The 21589-nt window shown below is 43.8% G+C and overlaps 1 protein-coding gene across 4 annotated transcripts; it reads left to right on the top strand.

The window, feature by feature from the left end:
- The first annotated feature begins 2325 nt into the window (after nucleotides 1-2325).
- znf395b (zinc finger protein 395b) lies at nucleotides 2326-20959 on the top strand. 4 transcript variants are annotated; one of them, XM_084952878.1, is made up of 10 exons: nucleotides 2326-2410; nucleotides 6755-6933; nucleotides 7444-7556; nucleotides 9126-9238; nucleotides 10427-10629; nucleotides 10744-10844; nucleotides 12044-12332; nucleotides 19052-19144; nucleotides 19349-19455; nucleotides 20096-20959. In XM_084952878.1, the coding sequence occupies exons 2-10, from the start codon at nucleotides 6802-6804 to the stop codon at nucleotides 20205-20207; spliced, it is 1263 nt and encodes a 420-aa protein (XP_084809004.1). In that variant the 5' UTR covers nucleotides 2326-2410; nucleotides 6755-6801; the 3' UTR covers nucleotides 20208-20959. The 4 variants fall into 4 exon arrangements, with proteins under 4 accessions (XP_084809004.1, XP_084809003.1, XP_084809002.1 ...); XM_084952877.1 differs by having other exon boundaries at nucleotides 7402-7556; XM_084952876.1 differs by having other exon boundaries at nucleotides 7372-7556; nucleotides 12047-12332.
- The last annotated feature ends 630 nt before the right edge of the window (nucleotides 20960-21589 follow it).

Genomic DNA, 21589 nt, shown 5'->3' with positions numbered 1-21589 from the left:
TTTATTATGTGCATCACTCAGCCTGGTGTGGAGACTTGGGTGGAGCGTCAGAGATACAGAGCTACATCTCATATATCATCACCTCTGTAACTCTCGCTCTCGTTGGCCACACGGCTCCGTGGAGCAGGCGCAGGTGGGGGTGTGGCTTCTTTGTGCAGCAGGGTGCATTTTTAAAACATTCCATGTGACAGGCCAGGCCACCGGTGCAATCCTCAGCACATAATTTACCGATCAGAAGATTTAAAATACAATCATACAAAATATTAGCAATCTGTCAAGTCAGTTTTATTCATATAGCACATTTAAAAGACATCAAGTGTCAGCCAAAGTGCTGCACAGAGGGATAATATAATCCAATACAAAAGAATGGAAATAGATAAGATAAAAAACATTGTAAGACATCCATATATATATATATATATATATATATATATACTCTCATATACACTTGTTTGTAGAAATATATATGTACATGCACATATGCACAAGAACATAAAATATGTGTATACATATACACATGCATACATCATCCAATGAGATAAAAGACCAGAATCACTAAAACTGAATGGTGTCAGAGAGGTAGGTAGGAGAGAAAAAGGTAGGTCATCAAATTTGATTTGAAGATTTCCAAAGAGGAAGAGGATTTTATAAAAGAGGGAGAACTGTTCCAGAGTCTCGGAGCGCCGATGGAGAAAGCCCTGTCACCTCTGGATTTTAATCTGACAGCCAAAAAAGGAAGATGGCAGGCATGGTAAACATTACAGGATCAGAGTCTTGGCATTTTCATCCGCTAGCATGGCAGAAGTTGTCTTCATTGTCTGCTACCATTGTGTTAAATAGAGAATGTCTCATTTTGGGATGACCTGATATTTCAACCAGTTTGCAGACTCTGCTACCACCTACTGACTCCTACGTTTTCTCCCTGACTACAACTCTTAGATTATCTATTGCACAGCAGCACAGTGTTAAAATCCTGCTGCTCTAATTGTTCACTCAGTAGGTCCTGCTATGTAACCTGGCACTGTTCGTCGGTTTTGCCTAACCAGGAGAGGCAGTTGCCAGCGGCCTTTGAAGGGAACACAGTGGCATTAGTGGCTGAAATAAAGCAGGGAAGGAATTCTGTGTGGTTTAGGAATCATATTGGGACTATAGGATTGGGTTACTCTCTCTGTGACAGTGTAGGCGCTCAGACCCTAAAATCCCTGCTGACTGGATGTCTGGTGGAGAGGGTGCAGACAGCCGACACTAATCCGGCCTCTCAAACACACAGAAACAATCACACACACACAAAAAGGCAAGGGGATCTGAAGCACACGCTTAAAACACACATGTAAGTCCTGTTTGATCTGTATCCAGGCACTTTGTCGTGTGAAGCTGGTGGCTGATACGCTGCGTGCATTTTTCAGCTTCTTTCATTTGAATAAACAGTTAGTGGGGGATCTGATCACTGGGCTGTGCTACACGTCCAGCGTGGAATCATAGCAGCTACGATCCAAACACAACATCCATATGGAGACATTTTAGTTCATGGGCCACATGCAGCACCGTTTCATCCTAAGTGGGTCGGATCAATAAAAGACAAAAGATGTGCTTGTTTAAAAAAAATTAATCTAAAATTCACATCTTGGACATGTAACATGTATTTAACCAACCATTTACAAATCGATGGCGTGTGACGGCTCGGTTTTTCCACATAACTGTAGTTATAACTGACTCTGGGCCTCCACACGAAATGAAGAGTTACTTAAAAGTGACGGGACCCTTTCAAACCCTGACCTGGCAACACTGTCTCCTGCAAACACGTGAATAGTGAACAGTGAATAGTCCCAGTGTTTGTCAATCTCTGCAAAGCCTTCCAGTGGGCTCGACTGGAGTCTTTGCTGGTCCGGATACGGCCCGCGGGCCATATGTTTGACACAACTGATTGATAACAGATAGTCTGTGGAGATGCCTGTGTGACCTCCTGGTTTATGGAATATATGATGATAATTTTTTGATATTTAAGATTTGCATCTTGGTACAGTGCAGAGTAATTACATAAAAGTCGACTATAATTGCTTTAAAAAAAAACATTTTTAAGGACGGGATCCGTTTGTGGTGCTCAGCAGATTTGTGTGCTCCGGACAGACAGACAGACAGACAGAGATTGGATGATGACGATGATGATGCTCTGGTAACCCCTCACCTAGATCATCCTTTTGTGCACGGCGCGCTGCAGGCTCATATCTCTGCGCTCTTGCCCAGCTGTCACCCCCGGCATTGGTCCACCGAGCAGACACACGTAGGCGCGTATCCGACCGACCCAACCCCCTTTTCCTCCGGCAGACCGACGAGCCCGGCGAGCGGCAGGACTACCAGGCAGCGACGACCCGCAGCTGCAGCTCTGAGCGGAGGACTTCCCCCCGACGGAGTGAGTAAAACGCGCTGTTTTTAGAAGCGGAGAGGCTGTTTTGCTCTGCAGAAAACAGCCAACATACAGTTTTGTGTGTGTGCACGGGGTAAGCCGCGGGAGGGGGAGGGGGGTCTCTCCGGATTCCAGTCTGCGTTGCCGGGTGGAGATCAGTCATGTAATTGCGGGATCATAAACTGCGACTTGTTTTTCTATGACGCATCTTTTTTAGTCCCAAATAGGCGACACGTTCAGCTGGAAGCGCGGCTGTTGTTCCATCTGCGGCGTTAGCGTCGTTTGCGTGCGGCTGCACGCGCCCGGGGTTTTTAAGGTTTTACTGCCTTGCAATATAATGCGTGGAAACTACACGAACTTAATACGACTGCAGAAATGGCCTCATTTATTGTGTTTTTGGCGTGTTGTTGTTTTCACGTCACTGTTTGTGCGTTCCAGCCTGAAATTCATCGCTGCACCAAATGTCTCGCGTGTAACCAGGATCATCACGCCGTGCTTTTACGTGACTTTGCGTTGGAAACGAGTTTAATCTCGGCTGTGTTCTGTGGTCCGGCTCAGTCCCTCCCGGCGAAACTCGTGTCTGAACACGTTGTTGGAACGGGGGTGTGTGCCTGAAAGTCCCGGCTCAGCCAATCAGCGGCGGCGGCACTCCCACACGGTGCCGCTTGTTTACTACTGAAACTTGGCGCTGATTGGTGGAAAGGTGGGGGAAATCGGGCTTTGTGCTGCGTTTGGGTGCACAGAAAAGAATGGGAGAGATGAATCGTGTCCCCGCAGAATCCCTTTGGTGCAGGTTTCTAAGCAGTAAATAACTTTTACATGCAAGTGAATAAAGAAATATCCAGTTCTTTAAATAATTCAAGGATTTCTCTTTGGTACAGTAAAATATGATGCATGGTGAAACTGTATACCGTTTAAGCACCGCTTCTTTTATGTTATTATTGTACGTTGTTTTGCTTGTTTCTTCTTCTTTTATACCAGTTCATATAACTCAAATAAGAAAGTTGCCACCAGCTTCTGTATATGAATATTTGATCCTAATAAGCTAAAAGCTTAACATGTTCATCTGAAAAGCGATAACAGAACCAGGTGACACTTTTGCACCTCAGTCTGGGAACCTTTGGCTCTCATGGTTCAGTTATCGCACTGCTGAGTGTTGCGTGGGTCAGATGTGGCCCAGTTACAATTCAGATTCAATCCGAGAAATTAAAATTAAAATTTAACTTATTCAAATTCAGTTTCTGGTGGCACAGATTTCCGCCCATAGTCCACCCCAACATTTAGTGCTGTGACAAAAGTCTGAATCACGGAGTAATTCAATTCTATTTTATTTACACAGTGCCAAATCACAACAAAAGTCGCCTCAAGGTGCTTTATATTTTACAGTACACCCTACAATAATAGATACAGAGAAAAACCCAACAATCATATGACCCCCTATGAGCACTTTGGCAACAGTGGGAAGGAAAAACTCAGTTTTAACAGGAAGAAACCTCCGGCAGAACCAGGCTCAGGGAGGGGCGGGGCCATCTGCTGTGATTGGTTGGGGAGGGGGAAAGAAGACAGGATAAAGACATGCTGTGGAAGAGAGACAGAGATTAATAACACATATGATTCAATGCAGAGAGGTCTATTAACACATAGTGAGTGAGAAAGGTGACTGAAAAGGAAAACTCAATGCATCATGGGAATCCCCCGGCAGCCTACGTCTATTGCAGCATAACTAAGGGAGGATTCAGGGTCACCTGGTCCAGCCCTAACTATATGCTTTAGCAAAAAGGAAAGTTTGAAGCCTAATCTTAAAAGTAGAGATAGTGTCTGTCTCCTGAATCCAAACTGGAAGCTGGTTCCACAGAAGAGGGGCCTGAAAACTGAAGGCTCTGCCTCCCATTCTACTTTTAAATACTCTAGGAACAACAAGTAGGCCTGCAGTGTGAGAGCGAAGTGCTCTAATAGGGTGATATGGTACTACAAGGTCATTAAGATAAGATGGGGCCTGATTATTTAAGACCTTGTATGTGAGGAGCAGGATTTTGAATTCTGGATTTAACAGGAAGCCAAAACAGGAGAAATATGCTCTCTCTTTCTAGTCCCTGTCAGGACTCTTGCTGCAGCATTTTGGATTAGCTGAAGGCTTTTCAGGGAGTTTTTAGGACTTCCTGATAATAATGAATTACAGTCGTCCAGCCTGGAAGTAATAAATGCATGAACTAGTTTTTCAGCGTCACTCTGAGACAGGATATTTCTAACTTTAGAGATGTTGCACAAATGGAAGAAAGCAGTCTTACATATTTGTTTAATATGTGCGTTGAAGGACATGTCCTGGTAAAATGACTCCAAGGTTCCTCAGCGTTACTGGAGGCCAAGGTAATGCCATCCAGAGTAAGAATCTGGTTAGATACCATATTTCTAAGATTTTCAGGGCCGAGTACAATAACCTCAGTTTGATCTGAATTAAGAAGCAGAAAGTTAGCGGCCATCCAGGTCTTTATGTCTTTAAGACATTCCTGCAGTTTAACTCATTGGTGTGTGTTATCTGGCTTCATGGACAGATAGAGCTGGGTGTCATCTGCATAGCAGTGTAAATGTATGCTATGTCTTCTAATGATGCTGCCTAAGGGAAGCATGTATAATGTAAACAGAATTGGTCCTAGCACTGAACCCTGTGGAACTCCATAATTAACCTCAGTGTGTGAAGAGGACTCTCCATTTACATGCACAAACTGGAGTCTATTAGATAGATATGATACAAACCACTGCAGTGCAGTACCTGTAATACCTACAGCATGTTCTAATCGCTCTAATAGGATATTATGGTCGACAGTATCGAACGCTGCACTGAGGTCTAGCAGGACAAGCACAGAGATGAGTCCACTGTCAGAGGCCATAAGAAGATCATTTGTAACCTTCACTAAAGCTGTTTCTGTGCTGTGATGAGCTCTGAAACCTGACTGAAACTCTTCAAATAAACCATTCCTCTGCAGATGATCTGTTAGCTGTTTGACAACTACTCTTTCAAGGATGTTTGATATGAAAGGAAGGTTGGAGATTGGCCTATAATTAGCTACGACTGCTGGGTCTAGAGATGCTTTTTGAGTAAAGGTTTAACTACAGCCAGCTTGAAGGCCTGTGGTACATAGCTGATTATTAGAGATAGGTTGATCATATTTAAGATCGAAGAATTAATCAATGGCAGGACTTCTTTGAGCAGTTTTGTAGGAATGGGGTCTAAAAGACACGTTGATGGTTTGGAGGAAGTAATTATTGAAGTTAACTCAGAAAGATCAATTGGAGAAAAAGAGTCTAACTTAACATCAATGGTACTAAGAGTACCTGTAGATAATATTACATCTGTGGGATGATTATTGGTAATTTTTTCTCTAATGATAAAAATTTTATTTGTGAAGAAGTTCATGAAGTCATTACTAGTTAACGTTAAAGGGATGGTTGGCTCAATAGAGCTCTGACTGTTTGTCAGCCTGGCTACAGAGCTGAAGAGAAACCTGGGGTTGTTCTTATTTTCCTCAATCAGTGACGAATAGTAAGATGTTCTGGCTTTGCGGAGGGCTTTCTTATAAAGCACTAATCCATGTTGTTTCTGATCTTTTATACGTATAGTTTAGATTTTTTGCATTGTTATTGATGTAAGCATGAATATACTCCAAAATGCAGACTCTTTAGAAAATTTGGGTCATTGACTTTGTCAAAAAGCACCAAAACACACAGAAACACTGTGAATCCACTGCAAAGTCGCCAAAATATCTGGATTATTCCTGCGTTTACTGAATGCAGCATTGCCCCCACCCTCTGTGGGCTACAGGCCACACTGAATCTACCCAAATGCCAAATTAGGTCTCTATAAGGCGTCATGAGTTTCCTACTTTATCGGAGTAGACAGCAAAACTCCAGCAAGACTGCGATCAGATCGAAATCCACTCAAGTCTGTGTTCCCTTCAGATCCCTGCAATCCTTTTCAAATCTCCTGTGGTGTTGTTGCGCTGCACTGTGAGGCGCAGAGATGCAAGATGGAACGAGTGTTTGCCAACAGTCACTCGTCAGCAAAGCTGCCGTCTGTTTACATCCCCGTATTTATTGACCGAGCGTATTTGTCATTTGATGCCGTGGTTCACCGCGAGCATATTCTCCCTGGATGAAAATAACCTTCATCATTTAATCCTTTTAAGAGGGAAGCTGGGCAGAAATTATGACCAAAGTTACCGAAGGACGTTCGTTTGTGGTGAAGTTTTATGTAACGTCACAGTCTGACATCGCCGAGGTGCACTTTAGCTGCGTGGCTGTGGGAAGATGAATAACGCTGTGACATATTTTCATTCGGCGTCCTGTGTGTAGGGAGGTGTCACACTGTGCCGAGTCCCTCAGTGTGCGTGGCAGCACCAATGGCAGCTACGGGACCCGAGGACAGAGCTGGAGCGGGGCCAGATGGGACGGCGGCCTGCCCGGTGGGACGGCAGGCATGCGTCTCTAAGACAAAGCAGGGCAGCAACGGGCCTGGCGTGCAACACGCTCTGGTGAGAAGCCTGACAGAGATGACATGTATTCTCTTGTGTCTGTGTGTGAAATTCAGGCTTGCATGGCATTTTGAGCACATTAGAACCACAATAAGCAAAAAGGTACGCGTCCCAAAGTTCAAACCCAAACTGAGAAAGAACTTGATGCGATCATTATTTCTTTCCACTGTGTTAGATGTAATGCACTGCCTGGTCAGAGGCTGGCAGCCACTTCCTTCGCACGCTGTTTCACTGGCAGATTATGCCGTCTGCGTGCAGGACGCCACAGATGGACAGGAAATATTCTCTTAACTGCTTTATTCATGGCCACAGTGGGGCTCAGGAGCAGGGTACCGCAGACGCATGTAAACAGCTTAACCTGTATAAGGCCTGAACAGTGTTTTGTCTGTTGTGTCAGCGTCCACTGACGAGCTGAGTGGACGGTTTCTGTTGAACCAGGGTGAGACACTAAAGGGACAACTTTTCCAGGCTGGAACGAGGAACTCACTGTGTCATTGCCTCGCTTTGAAGGTGTACGGACAGAGCTGCGTCCAGGCTGAGAGCGGCCGTTACAAGAGCAACCTGGCTGCTCCGCTGCCAGTGGGACCCACAGTGCACCTCGTCACCGCGCAGGCGCCATACAGGTGAGGCACAGCGAGGCATAGACTGTACGTGTGCATATAGAAAAGATGATGTCACCCTTTACTGAAAGCTCAGTGTTAGCCGTGTTGTGGATTTGTTTCTTTGTTTTGGGAGGCACAAGTTACTGTACGTGCTGAGTTAGCATCTAATGCTAACACATTTGGTTAGCAAACTGCACCTCAGACTCCTAAGTGGTTAGCAGCAGTCTGATGATAAACAACAGAATGTCAGTGACTGAAAGAAGCTCGAGCACAGACGTGTGTGTTTTAGGGCTGCCACGATTAGTCGACTAGTCACGATTACGTCGACTATTAAAATCGTCGACGACTGATTTAATAGTCGACACGTCGTTTGAAGCTTTGTAAGATCACAAAAGACGCAGGAATAAGTAGTAGGATTTAAGAGTGTAATAACGGACTGAAACAGAAGATGGCAGCACTGCATGTACAAGGATGCCAGCTGCCGTTAAACCCCGAAGAAGAAGAAGCTGTCCCAGAATTCATAGCGCAGCCCAGCGCAGTTTCCAACAATGGCGGCAGCCAGTTAGTTTTAATATTACTCTTATTATTCTTTCTGGGTCACAAAATAAACGTTTAACATATTTTCAGGCGAGAATGTAGCTGTGTAAACCTCAAATATCTGCTCAGTTTATCAAGACACCACATATTTTCAAAAGCGCTCCGACGTTTTCGGAGATGTCTGTTACCCACTAGCTCGATAGCGAGCTGGGGGCAAGGCTCACTAGAGCCGTGAGAACACCGGACTCCCGGCAAATCGTTTTCAAACCCACCGCCGTCTTTCGCTACTCAGGTTAAACATGATATATAAGTCACTTAGATAACTTACAAATGTTGTTGTTTGCCTTTTTTTTTCAGTATTTTATTTGTTCCTGAGTAAATCGGTTTGGCTGAGATTAAAGTTATAGTTTTTACACAGCTGAATAAACCTCAAGCAGACAGCTGATTATCAGAAGTGTGAGATGCTGGAGAATTTACTCCGGTGTCCTGTTATATTTTAGATAGCAAGGAGTTTATTAAACTTCACCGAAACAAAAAAGCAGATTTCATTAAAATTTAATAAACTATCATCTTGTCTTTATTTTTAGTTAGCACAGACCTTAAACACTTAAAGCTGTAAGCTAATGATAGTTATATAAGAGCAGATGCTGCTGGTGCAATAAGCTGATCTGACTAGTCGACTATCAAAATAATCGTTTGTGGCAGCCCTAGTGTGTTTTCATTAAAAAGGCTCCTAAAGGCAGCAAAAGCATAAAATGGCCGAGGGCAGCAGGTCACCTATAGCTACCTGTGACCAGCATTCAGTTTTGATCCCTGTATTGTTGTTATGAAGAGGGAAACTATCCATACAGGCTAAAGCCTACACGTTTGTGTCTGCAGTAAAACTGAGCCTTTTAATATGGGACTCTATGGGGACCGACTCGTTTGAGACGGCCTCAAGTGGCCAGCAGAGGAACTGCATTTGTTGGCTCCTGGTTTCAGATGTTGCTGCTTGGTCAGAGTATGTGAGGGCGGACCTGATTTTACCGGAATATTTCTGTATGTTATCTTTAGCTTTCGCAGCCCGGAGTCGGTGGAGATGGATGAGATCATGGCAGCCATGGTCCTGACCAGTCTGTCCTGCAGCCCCGTGGTTCAGAGCTCTCCACAAACAGATCCTGGACCTGGTCTGTATCTCCTCAACCACATATTCATTAGCACCAAGTCACAATAGCAGTCACCTCAGCAATCAGTCAACAAGCACTTGGTGACAGTGGGAAGGAAAAACTTCCTTTTAACAGGAAGAGATGAACATAAGTTCACAAATATGGCACGCACTTCATTAAAGGTTTTAGCAGAGCTGTAACTTTATAAAGCTTTATAGAAAATAAACAGGTTTTATTTGTCCAGTCTTCAGTTATAATAATGTGGACTTTGGTCCAGTAGGTGGTCAGCAGTTTGACACGGCATGGAGTAAACTATTAATAGTTTATAACTCAACTAACTTTTATAATATTTGCTGTAACAGAGATGTTGTAGAGCAGCGGTCCCCAACCCCCGGGCCTCGGACCGGTACCGGTCCGTGAGTCGTTTGGTACCGGGCCGCGAGAGTTGAGGCTCAGGTGTGAAATGTATGGTTTTCAGGGTTTTTATCGGTTTTCAGCGTTATTTTGTTATCGTTTTTATCGTTAACTCTGTTTTCCTGGGTCTTTTCAGGTGTGTTATGAAATTATCTTCTTTTTTTCGGTACCGGTACTAGTTTTATTTTGTTGTATTTATCCACGACACCTTAAAGGCCGGTCCGTGAAAATATTGTCGGGCATAAACCGGTCCGTGGCGCAAAAAAGGTTGGAGACCGCTGTTGTAGAGCACAGATCTGACGATAAGAACCGAGAACAGGATTTGATGGAGGAACTCCTTAAAGCTCGATGCCCAAACAGCTGTTTCACACACAGCTGCTGTTCAACTGTGACACAAAGAAAATGGGCTCAACTCACTCCAGCTCCAATCCATGTGTGTTATTTAATCAGCGTTTATTAGCTTGATAAACATTACCTGCTATTTTTAATGTTTTGGCAGAGCAATAAACAAAATATGTGTGAAGAGGGAACAGAGCAGAAAGGAGGGAGTAAACAGATGCTGAAAACACAGGCCTGGCAGCAGCACAGGAGGCCTGCTGTTCACTGTAGGACGGCAGAGGGGACACAGCACGAGAAGCTGTTTTCATCCCAAAAAGCAACAGAGAATATTTGATATTTAAACCAGAGGGTTTAAATTTATAGACACCGATTTAATGCGGGAGTCCGTTTCCCTCAGCTCTGTGACAAACTCGAGGCTTTCTTTGGCTCACGAGACACGGTTCTACCTTCCTCTAGCTGGCTCATCATCCTCACCCGCTGACATGGAGTGCGGCGGAGGCGAGCTCTCAGACAGCGGCAGCAGCGGCTACTGGAGCTGGGACCACGGCAACGTCAGCCCGGCGCCCTCGCCGTCCGTCACCGAGATGGACAGCAGCCCCGACGAAGGCTTGCACATGGAGCTGGAGCAGGGGGAGGAGCTCGCTGCCAAGAAACCAAAGGTGCACAGCTGCTCTGGGAAAACTGAAGAAGCCGCTATAATCAACACAGCCTTTCTGCAGTTTGGACATGTCTCTGTGCGCGCTCACCCTCCGTCTGCGCTCTTCCCCCCGCAGAGCTCCGTCAGAAGTGTGTACAGGTGCCTGTGGCCCAGCTGTGGCAAAGTCCTCACGTCTTCAGTCGGCATAAAAAGACACATCCGTGTGCTGCATCTGGGGTGAGCTGGCACTTTGAACCTTTTCATGCATCTACAGTCACTCTTAGCAGAGATGTGGGAACAATTTTGCTTAAAGTAGATTAAAAAAAAAAAAAAAGAGGGCTCAGGTGGGGAGGGGCACTGAATCCCCCTGAGCAGAGAAAAGTAAAACGTTTTTTCCTGGCTCAGGATGAACCTCGGCGAGGCGACTGAGGCTGTGGAGCCTGATTTGACACAAATGTGTGCAAAAACAACAACGTATCATAATTATCTATTATTATGATCAGAATGAACAAAGGTGTCGCTTTCAGCTAACGGCAGTGTGCGTTCAGGCGAAAACACACCGTGACTGTACAGAAACACAGCCATAAGTAAGAGCAGTTACACAATCACGTACATGTTATGTGCGCACAATGTGTTTCATTTAGTCCATGCGGTGTTATTGTGACCCTCCCACTCGCAGACAGTGGTCGAAATTAAAATAAAATATCTGTGGTGAGAATAACTGCACACACACTTGTTCCTGGCCAATCAGATTGGACGTTCATCCTCAGACTGTAGCATGAGGCTCCATGTTCATATATTATTCCAAATTAATATTTCATCTTTCTATTTAAAATTGCATCACTTCACTAAACGCTCCATTTCCAAAAAATGTGAATTTTCCCACAATTATTTCATGGTTGAACAATACTGTGTAAATATGTGTATTTAAAATATTCTTTATTTTTTCCATTCTTGGTGATGATGCAGTGTTTTTTTCCTGTTGGAGTTTTCTTTATGATGTTGGGAGCAGCTGGAAGCAGTAAAATATTCCTGTCATTGCACAAATGGCCAAAAATACTTTATATGATGCTTTATATGCCGTATCATATAATGTTAGTAATCCACTAAAAATAAGGACCAAGTATTAATTGGTCACTTTAAGGACACGCTGAAGTTCGATGTTTTTCAGGTGTTTGCTGGGAGTCTGAGCCAAATTCGAAACCAGACGGGTCGGCCTTCTGGAACATTTCTCAGCTTCAAAACAACATTAAAAAAACAGGAGGGAATAAAATTTTCAGGTTGTGGAAGAGCTCTGCTCGCTTAGGGGAAGGGAGATTTTCAGTCTGGGCCGTAGTAAGTGCTGCTCTCACTAACTCTGCAAACACACAACTCACTCTTTTTCTCTGTGTGTCCACTGGTGTGTCCACTGGTGTGTCCCTGCCACACATGCACAGCAGTGGGTCAGACCAGTCCCAGCGAGAGGAGGACTTCTACTACACCAAGATCTCCTGTGACACTGTCGATCCCAGCTCCGGTCCAGCTCCAGCCCAGCAGGCTCTGGGCCAGACCTCGTCCTCTCATCTCAGCTGGGCGTCCTGTGGTTCTCCTCCAGGCTCAGAGCTCCTCCCAGCTCACAGACCCAGGTCCAACTCCAGCTCTGGGCCAGGCCCGAGCAGGCCCAGTCAGCTCAGCCAGTCGGCCCCCAGCAGCTTCTGGCAGATTCACTCGGAGCACCTCTATCAGGTGGGTGGAGCACTGTTGCTCTCCATCTTTATTTTCACCCATACACGTTGTTAAAATCATAAATCGTTGAAAGCCTCAGATAATGACATCAGTGTTCGTACGAGCATGTCAGAACGCTCAGTTCAGTTTCTGCTCGTGGCTCTGATGTTAGTAAGACACCGTATCCCCAATATGGTCGTCAGTATGGTCCAATATGGCACACAGACCTGGATGCTGAAGCTCCACCCACCCACAGTTCAAACCTTCTGTTTATGAGGGGCAGCCAATCAGAGAAATGTTGACTAGCTAAAAAGACATTTTTTTTAACCAAGGTGTTAATGAAATAAGAATTATTATGAACTATAAATCAAAGCTGCTCTAGTAGAGTCCATGAATTAAAATATGTAGCTGGGAATGAGCAGAATGGGCTCATTTTCCTATTTAATATTAATAAATTAATTGCTGGGGGTGGATAAAGTCTTGGGGAAAACTAAATGTTCCCTTACTGCTAAAGTATCTCAGATTCTGGCTCCTGAAAGTTCCAGTCAAAGTCAACTGAAGTGCTGTGGTGGGATCTTAAGAGAGCTGCGCGTTAATGGATGTCTGCAAACTTCAATGAAGTAATATTGTTTAAAAAAAGCAGTGAAAATGTCTCCACAATGATGTCAGAGACATCACACACAAATACAACATGTGATTAAAAATGACAACATCAAATTTAACCTTTAGGTTTCCAGTATCAGTGTTGGTCAAGTTACTTGAAAAAAGTAATCAGTAACTAATTACTGATTACTTCCCCCAAAAAGTAATCCCGTTACTTTACTGATTACTTATTTTCAAAAGTAATTAATTACTTAGTTACTTAGTTACTTTTTAACAACACGATTTACAACCTGAATAGGTGATAAAGTGATAGATCTTTCAGCCCAATTCTACTTTTTCTACAATCCATCATACAAAATGTAATCAAATGGAAAAGTCTCTTTTTAAAACTTGTTTTATTAGTTTTAATCTTTTAACTTTATGCATCAAGAAAACATTAAATTATCTGCAACATTCTCTGACTGGAAGAAATTTGTTTAACATTTAAACCTATTTTCTGCACATTCCAGCACATAAAATAAAATATTTTTGTGTTTACACTCAGTCTTTCAAATAGATGCAAGTAAAACACAGCAGAAAATAAATAAAGTCACAGACTAGCGGTCCTGTTGCTCTATTTTCACCTGTAAAGCAGGAGTGGGGCAGGCGGAGGTTTCCCTGGTGCAGGTGTGGCGCAGCGGTCAGTGGAAGAATCCGCGAGTTTCTCTGTGAGTTTCCCATTACGTGGTAGCTACTCGGTGCTTGTTCAGAAGTTTAGGGGTTTTTTTCGCTGTAAAAAGAAGTTTTCTTCCCACGCACAACGGACACTAATGTTTTTGTCACTTTTTATGGAATCAAACTCAAAGTAAGGTCAGTACTTCCACGCTTTAAACGCTGCACGCTCATACTCTCTCCGCACTCGATATATGATCCATTGTTGATCTGCACACAGCTGTTGTCACGAACGTCGCGCTCGCTTACGTCACTGTCATGAGACATTCTCGCAAAAAAATCACGGTTTTAGTAACGCAGTAACGCAGCGTTCCTACGGGAAAGTAACGGTAATCTAATTACCGTTTTTGCAATAGTAATCCCTTACTTTACTCGTTACTTGAAAAAAGTAATCAGATTACAGTAACGCTCTGTCCAGTATAACAAGTGTCAAAGAGCAGCTGTTACCTTTAAATCTAACCTCAAATTCAAATGTTATTTGTCACATAAACGATCATACACAGTACAACATGCCGTTTGTTGCTGTGCAGTTCCCGACCAGAATAAAACTAAAATGAAAAATCAAGTTAAAACTTTAAGGTGTGCAAATCAGCAGTGAGTGGATTGACAGTGAACAGTCAAAACAGTTACGAGGTTATTATTGAAGTGCATGTATTTGTTATTAAGTGTACAGTGATGTGATATGAGAGAGACCAGACCAGATACATGTTGTTATTAAGTGAACGTGCAATGGTGTGTAGAGATATGTAGAGAGTCCGGTCCTACAGCCGGTTAGCCAGGAGAGAAGCTCCTCCTCTTTCTCTCTGTGTCGGCCTTATGCGAGCAGAATAGTCCATTGTTGGGATGGGGGAGGTCTTTCATGATTTTCCTGGCTTTGGTGCTGCACCCCTGGTGTAAATAGACTCCAGGTCAGGCTCGTCTGTCCTGCTCCGTGCTGTTCCCATACCAGGTGCAGATATTTCCCGACAGGATGCTTGGATGGTGCAGGAGTAGAAGTTCTTGAGCACCTTCTCAGGTAGGTGGAAGTCTCTGAGTCGTCTGAGGAACAAGAGACGCTGCGGGGCTCTCTTCACCAGAGTGTTAATGTGACCATGACAGGTCCTGTGTGATGTGAACACTCGGGTATCTGCAATTGTCTACTCTCTCCACTGATGATAGAGGCTTGTAATTTCTCACCTGCTTTGTGCTGAAGTCCACAATCAGCTCCTTAGTTTTTCTGATGTTTAGGAGAAGGTTGTTCTCCAGGTTCCTGATCTCCTCCAGGAAGGCCTTCCCGACGTTATGAGAGATCAGGCCCACCACAACAGTGTCATCAGCGAACTTAAAAATGGAGGTGTTGTGTGACATGGCTACACAGTCGTAGGTGTACAGTGAGTCCAGCAGGAGGCTTACAACACAGCCCTGTGGTGCTCCAGTGCTGAGTGAGGGGAGACCTGTTTTCCCACCCTCACTGATAAAAGCTGTATCATGTAAAGAGGAGAAAGAACATATATATGTTTTTAAAATGCAGGGAGTAAAAATTCAATGATGTCAGAAGAAAAAACTACTCAACTGAAGTACAGATGCTTGAAAATTCTACTCGAGTAAAAAAGTATTTGTACTTCATTACTTCCCACCTCTGGCGTCTGTAGATGGAGGAGTCCAGTTGTAAAACTGGGAATCATACCTGTCTACCTGTAACAGTGAAGCTGGCCCCAATATAAACTTTTGCTTTTCGATGCTTCGACGTCGTGTAAATGGTCTTTGCAGGCCGTTCAAACTAAATCATTCTGACTCTGTTTAGCTTCAGGGCATTTTCTTCCAGTCATGTACGTTTTGTCACAAAATACCTGTTCAGCTGGCTATAATTTCAATAATTACTTGTTTTCTTCGCCGAATTGGAGTTGACAAGAAGAAGGCGGCGTTCTGGGGAATGAAATTGTTTGAGGGCAATGTAAGGAGACAGCGCGGTCCTTGTTAGCATGAATTATTGAATGTCAGCTGCAGATTTAGTGCATGAGCACTGGAATTCACCTTCTAAATGTCACTTTTTCCCACTGGCCTCCAGGAATTCTGGCTCTATGTCAGCGGTCCCCAACCCCCGGGCCTCGGACCGGTACCGGTCCGTGAGTCGTCTGGTACCGGGCCGCGAGAGTTGAGGCTCAGGTGTGAAATGTATGGTTTTCAGGGTTTTTATCATTTTTCAGCGTTATTTTGTTATCGTTTTGATCGCTTACTCGGTTTTCCTGGGTCTTTTCACGTGTGTTATGAATAAATCTTCTTTTTTTCGGTACCGGTACTAGTTTTATTTTGTTGTATTTATCCGTGACACCTTAAAGGCCGGTCCGTGAAAATATTGTCGGGCATAAACCGGTCCGTGGCGCAAAAAAGGTTGGGGACCGCTGCTCTATGTGGAAACAGAAGCAACTGTCTAGATTCCCCTTCTGCGAAATAGCTCAGCTGGGACGTGAATTCATTTTACTGCAGTTTTTGTGCACGCGTCTCGTGTTACGTGGTCACGGTGTTGTTGCAGACGTCCTCTTTACCCAAGGCCCCCAAGCAGATCCCCTCTCTAACGAATCAGTGAGCTACAACTTTGTTTATGCATCACAAAGCAGCACATTTCACTGGTGACCTGCATTTACCCTGTACCACGAGCCTGTAAATGGATGCTTTGTGACAGTGAGAGACCAAGCTGTCTGCTTGCCCGCTTTCCCAAGGAGATGAGACTCTAACCAGCCTGCAAAAAGCAGAAAAACACCACATAACATCTCCCAGTGCAAAAGTACGGTGGTTAAAACCTGATGTACACATTCTGAAAAATGTTCCTAACAGACCTTTTTAAAAAAGCAATAAGAGTGACACCTTTAGTAATGTTAGGCAGTGTGTCAGTTTGTGCCACATCTGTCTTTCTTCATGCAGGCAGACACTGAGTGAGAGTGGGTTGAACTGCGGGTCGATGCTGTGTTTCTGTGTGTCACAGCTGCCGGCGGCTCCACATGTCTGTCCACAGCGCTCCACTGACACTGGCCTGTTTTTTCTCTGGTATAGACACGCCCACTGTTACTGATTGGGTTATCGCCGTGGATTATCATCATAATATTTAGCCGTGCAGATACTTCCTACCACCTCCTATGGAAGCCCGTTTCCGCCACTAAATAAAACCAAAAAAGCTAGTATCCATAACTCGAAATTTCGACTTATTAACTCGAAATTTCGAGAAAAGTAACTTGAAATTTCGAGAAATATAACTCAAAATTTCGAGTTACTTTTCTCAAAATTTCGAGTTAGCTCTGCCAATCAAAAATATACATGAATGACGTCGCTTTCTTGTTACCCGGAAGCATATGGCGCAGAGGAACGCGCTCTCAAAAACGGATCCCAACAAATTGGCGCTTTCGCGAGTACGTTTGCTGATAGTAACACCATGTGATTCAGCTAATAACACAGGGATTTCATCATTTGTGAAGCCAGGCTGAAAACACTCAGCAATCTGTGCATTCACGACTAGATGTAATACCGGTAGCTTAGCTGTAGCATTTGTAGCTGAGGGCTTCAGCTTCCGGGTAACGAGGAAATGACGTCATTCACGTAGATTACTGATTGGCAGCGCTAACTCGAAATTTCGAGTTACTTTTCTCAAAATTTTGAGTTAATAAATCGAAATTTCGAGTTAATATGTCGAAATTTCGACATATTAACTCGGAATTTTGAGAAAATAACTCGGAATTTTGAGTTATGGATCCTTTTTTTTTTTTTTTTTTTTTTTTTTTTTTTTTAGTGGCGGAAAACGGGCTTCCATAACCTCCATCTCTCAGTGGGATGTGAGGCGATGCAAATACTCAGACGCTTTACCAGAGGGAGTGGGAAGCAGCTTCGTCGAAAAAGATGGTTTATCACGTGGAAGTTTAGTTGATCGTTATGGGGGGAAAGTCTCAAACTGATTATTTTTGTAACTATCTGGCGCCCTAGCTGATGTAAGGACTCGTTTCAAGTGTAAAAATTACCTGCTTACACTCAAGTGTTTGGAAGCCAACCAAAGTTCTCTTGAATTGTCATAATAGAGAACATGACATGTTGCTGCTAGTTAGTCAAGTTACCTTCTTTATGACAGTGATTGTCAAAGCTAGTTTGGGGTTTAATGGACTGGTAGCTCCATAAGTGTTTTACACATTTCCAGTTGAAATATCTCTGGTTTCATCCCAGCAGGAGATACAAATTCCTGATTTTTCTAGCTGTTTCCACCGTGTTTCTAGGTTTCACGCTACTTTAACATAAACTAAACTAAGCTAACCAGCTGCAGATAGTTGATGAAAATTAAGTCGTTCTCAGGTTGGAACCATGTTGGACGAGAAAGGTACACCAGATGGGCGTCCAGAGGTCCGTACAGTAACATTTTTAAAACTCATTTAAGTAATCGGAACTAATATTGGACACAGGGACAGGAGTTTTAGGGCAGTGTGGAGCGCTTTATCATTCACAGTCACTGTGGTTCTCTTCTGTGTCTGTTTCACCGTCTGTAAACATCCTCCTTACACTCATAGAGGCAAACGTGAGCAGAGAAAAAGACCGAATGCTGATCGTTACATAACGAGCACAATGCGCTGACAGCCAAGTCGCGTGAACGGCACAAAATTTGCGTTGCATTGGCCGCAGAGGGAAACATCATGGTTTTGTAGTGCAGTGGCGGTTGTCACATGTCCATAAAACAGCACAGGAGGATAACTCGTTTCTGTTTTGAAATAAGCTAATGGGTCAAACTGCTAACGTCATGACCACCAACTCTCCCAGTCCTCACCCTTTCAAAGCAGCAAACCAAATAAATGACAGATGGATATATAATATGTAAGATGGCATTATTATTGACAAACCTGCAGTATTTTGTGCAGTTCTCCTTCACTTTACATGACAGTAGTCGTTATCTTGTTGCCATTAATGTTAGCTAGCTAAACAGCTATGCATCTTTTATTGGTAAATATTAAATAAAAGCTAAACTGGATGTAAATATTGGACTTTAACATGGGAAAAGATTGAGTTGTATTCATTTCTAACATTTGCCTGGTTCTTTATTCCATTAAGTTTCTTTTTTTATTCTGAATTTACACATGTAAAAATGCTAATAGCAACTGTAGGCTAATAAGATACATTAGCTATGTTAACAGTTGTAGCTTATATAAATACACATTACAATATTGAAACCTTGTCACTCAGGTCCAATAGAGAACCCAGGTAGATTTATTTCTTAATGTACTGTAGGTGTGTCAGTTTAATGTGCATATAAGTATATGTTTGCTAACACTGCCATATTAAAGTGATAATAGGCTGTAGTGTAGTGTGTTCATGTCTTTTCTGCTCAACTCTGCTGCCCAACATTAAACTTTTTATATTAAGCAGTTTGAGATCCTGCACATGTGAAGAATCTGTCTGTCCTTTGTTGCGTCCCGCAGGCCTGCAGCCCTGTCCTGTCTGTGGCCCCCAGAAGCCCTGGCAGTCATGGCTGGACCGCCTCCACCCCTGGCCTCAGCCACAGTAACACTCCGGTGGGTCTTTTGTCTGCCTTTACATGTGTCTTTACATATAGTAAGGGTAAGGTTGGAGCATTACCATGTCCAACATTTGATACTGTTGCACTCATAGTGGGCAGGGGGCTTCGAAAGCTCTGTTGCTGGTATGTGCAAAGGCCACACTGTCTAACTCTTCCACCAGAGGCCGCTGTTGTGCCTAAGCTTTGGTTGTGTCCTCAGATGGTGAAACCTCGCTGTCGGTCCGTCAGCGTCGGAGAACAATGGCTCCAGCAGAGCAGGCTGCAGCCAATGAGTGTGTCGCCCTCCTGCACTCACTGCTCCTTCAGGTGAGGCATTCATGGTGTTAACATTTAAACATTTCTAATACTCGGCTTCTTTGTGTGTAGTGCTTTTTTAAGCTAATGTGCATGTTAATTCAGTTCAGTTTTATTTATAAATGTCCAAATCAGGACAGTTGCCTGGTAGTACTTTCTTTTGTAAAGTAAAGACCCTGTAATAGTTCAGAAAACCCCAACAATCAGACCACCCCCATGAGCCAGCACTCGGCGACAGTGTGAAGGAGGAACTTCTTTTTAACAGGAAGACAAGGCTCGGGGGGCTTAAGTCGGGCGAGCTTTAAAAATTGTTATTGATGATTGATGTTGATCGCCTCTGTCAGTGCGCCCCAGGGCGGCTGTGGCTACAATGTAGCTGCCATCACCAGTGTGTGGATGTAGTGTAACGCGCTGTGGGGTCCACAGGGACTAAGCAAAGCGCTATACAGATACAGGCCATTTACCAGTGATGAAACTTTTTGATCCTACGTTTTCAGTTTGGCTGCTTACAAATGGAGCTTTTTCTGTTGATTGTAGTATCTGTCCTCTGCTTACATCACATTTCCATGGCCTTCCTGCCTAGAAAAGTTTTTGTCTTTATTTGTTGCCCCTTTTTGCCTTTCTGACGCTCGCGACTCGTTTCTCTTTGCAGGAAGGGCCGCGGGGAGGCCAAGAAGTGCCGCAAGGTGTACGGGGTGGAGCGCAAGGATCAGTGGTGCACCGCCTGCCGCTGGAAAAAGGCCTGCCAGCGCTTCCCGGACTAGAAGCAGCCGAGGCCATGGCGAGAGAGAAAGAGCGTGAGAGACGTGGATGGACGGATGGATGCGTTACAACAAGAGACTTTTATCAAAAAGAGAATATAAATCAGGGCCCGAGAGCCATCAGCTGTTTTACATGTGTGTGTTTTTTTACTTTCAACTTGTTTCATTTCTTTCCTAAAGGAATGCTTCTGGACTTTTTCTGTATCTTTGTATCTTGATCCTGAAAACTGAAGTCTGCGATGGTGCTAACTGTTGACTGACTTTGACCTACGTGATGTGCTAAGCCTACAATACTCTTTATCCAAAGGTCATATTACTACTCCTGTAGCTCCACTCTATTAGACTTGGCTGTTTTTGTTATTCCGATCTTCTCTTCCAGTGGTTACACAGTGGTTATGATGTACATTATATTGTGTGCTCTGAGTTATGTACGAGTATTTTATACCGTTTTTTTTTAAAATTATAATTATTTTAATCGTCTGGTTCAGCCCATGAATTGGGCAGATATTTTTTTTATTATTATTTTCATGTTTTTGGCACTTTGTTGGAATATAAACTCACGAGAATAAGCTAAGAGTTCTTTCCATGAAATGGATTTCCTTCCTGCCCGTGTGTTGGCGTACGACCAGTGTTAATGGTTCTGGTCCTTGAAGCCGTCGCGGCAATGGGACGAGCGTGAGGGGACCGAGTTTGCAATAGCAATAAAAAAAGAGGAAATATATTGTCAAACACATTAAAAAGCACTGAGGATTTGAGCTGCTTTCTGTTGTTCTTGTTGTTCTGCACGACAGTCCACGAAGGAAATAGCAAACATTTTATTGCTTTTGCCACCATACAAGACTCAATGGTGTGATGGTAAAAATGTGCTGACATGTACGCGTGTTCACAAATTCCCATTTCTTTCTTTGAGAAACGCACGTGCACGTGCACACCTGCATCTCCTCTGCAATCAGCCACACACTGCAGAAACGATCAGCACCGTCGGGAAAAATCTATGAATATGCAAAATCACGGCTGAAACAACAAACACTTCCTCCCAAACAGCTGACGTGCACAGTTCATCCCTCTCTGCATTAAGTGGATGCCATGAGTCATTTCCTTGGACCTCCTCTCCTGTCTCACCGTGCAGTAGATGCCCAATGATCCCTGGCAGTTTTCATCCTCCTGCGCTTTAAACGGCCGTGAGGAGGAAAACGCCTCCGGGTGGAGAAGTGTTTGAAAGCAGGAGGAGGACTCTTGTTTCTTTGTTTGCTTTACTCCTGAGGTCTGCTGCCTCATTTTCACAATTAAAGGATAGTTTTGGAAAGCTGGAATTGTTAGTGGGTGAGCTGGGTTAACATTTGAAATCCAGGGTTAAGCCATAAAAGAGGGAGAATTTATTAGGA

Source organism: Perissodus microlepis, chromosome 15 (assembly GCF_051167445.1).
Source record: "Perissodus microlepis isolate ML-2025 ecotype Zambia chromosome 15, ASM5116744v1, whole genome shotgun sequence".
Lineage (NCBI taxonomy): Eukaryota > Metazoa > Chordata > Actinopteri > Cichliformes > Cichlidae > Perissodus > Perissodus microlepis.
The sequence above is the reverse complement of the archived record's forward strand: the minus strand, read 5'-3'. Positions and strand labels throughout refer to the sequence as shown.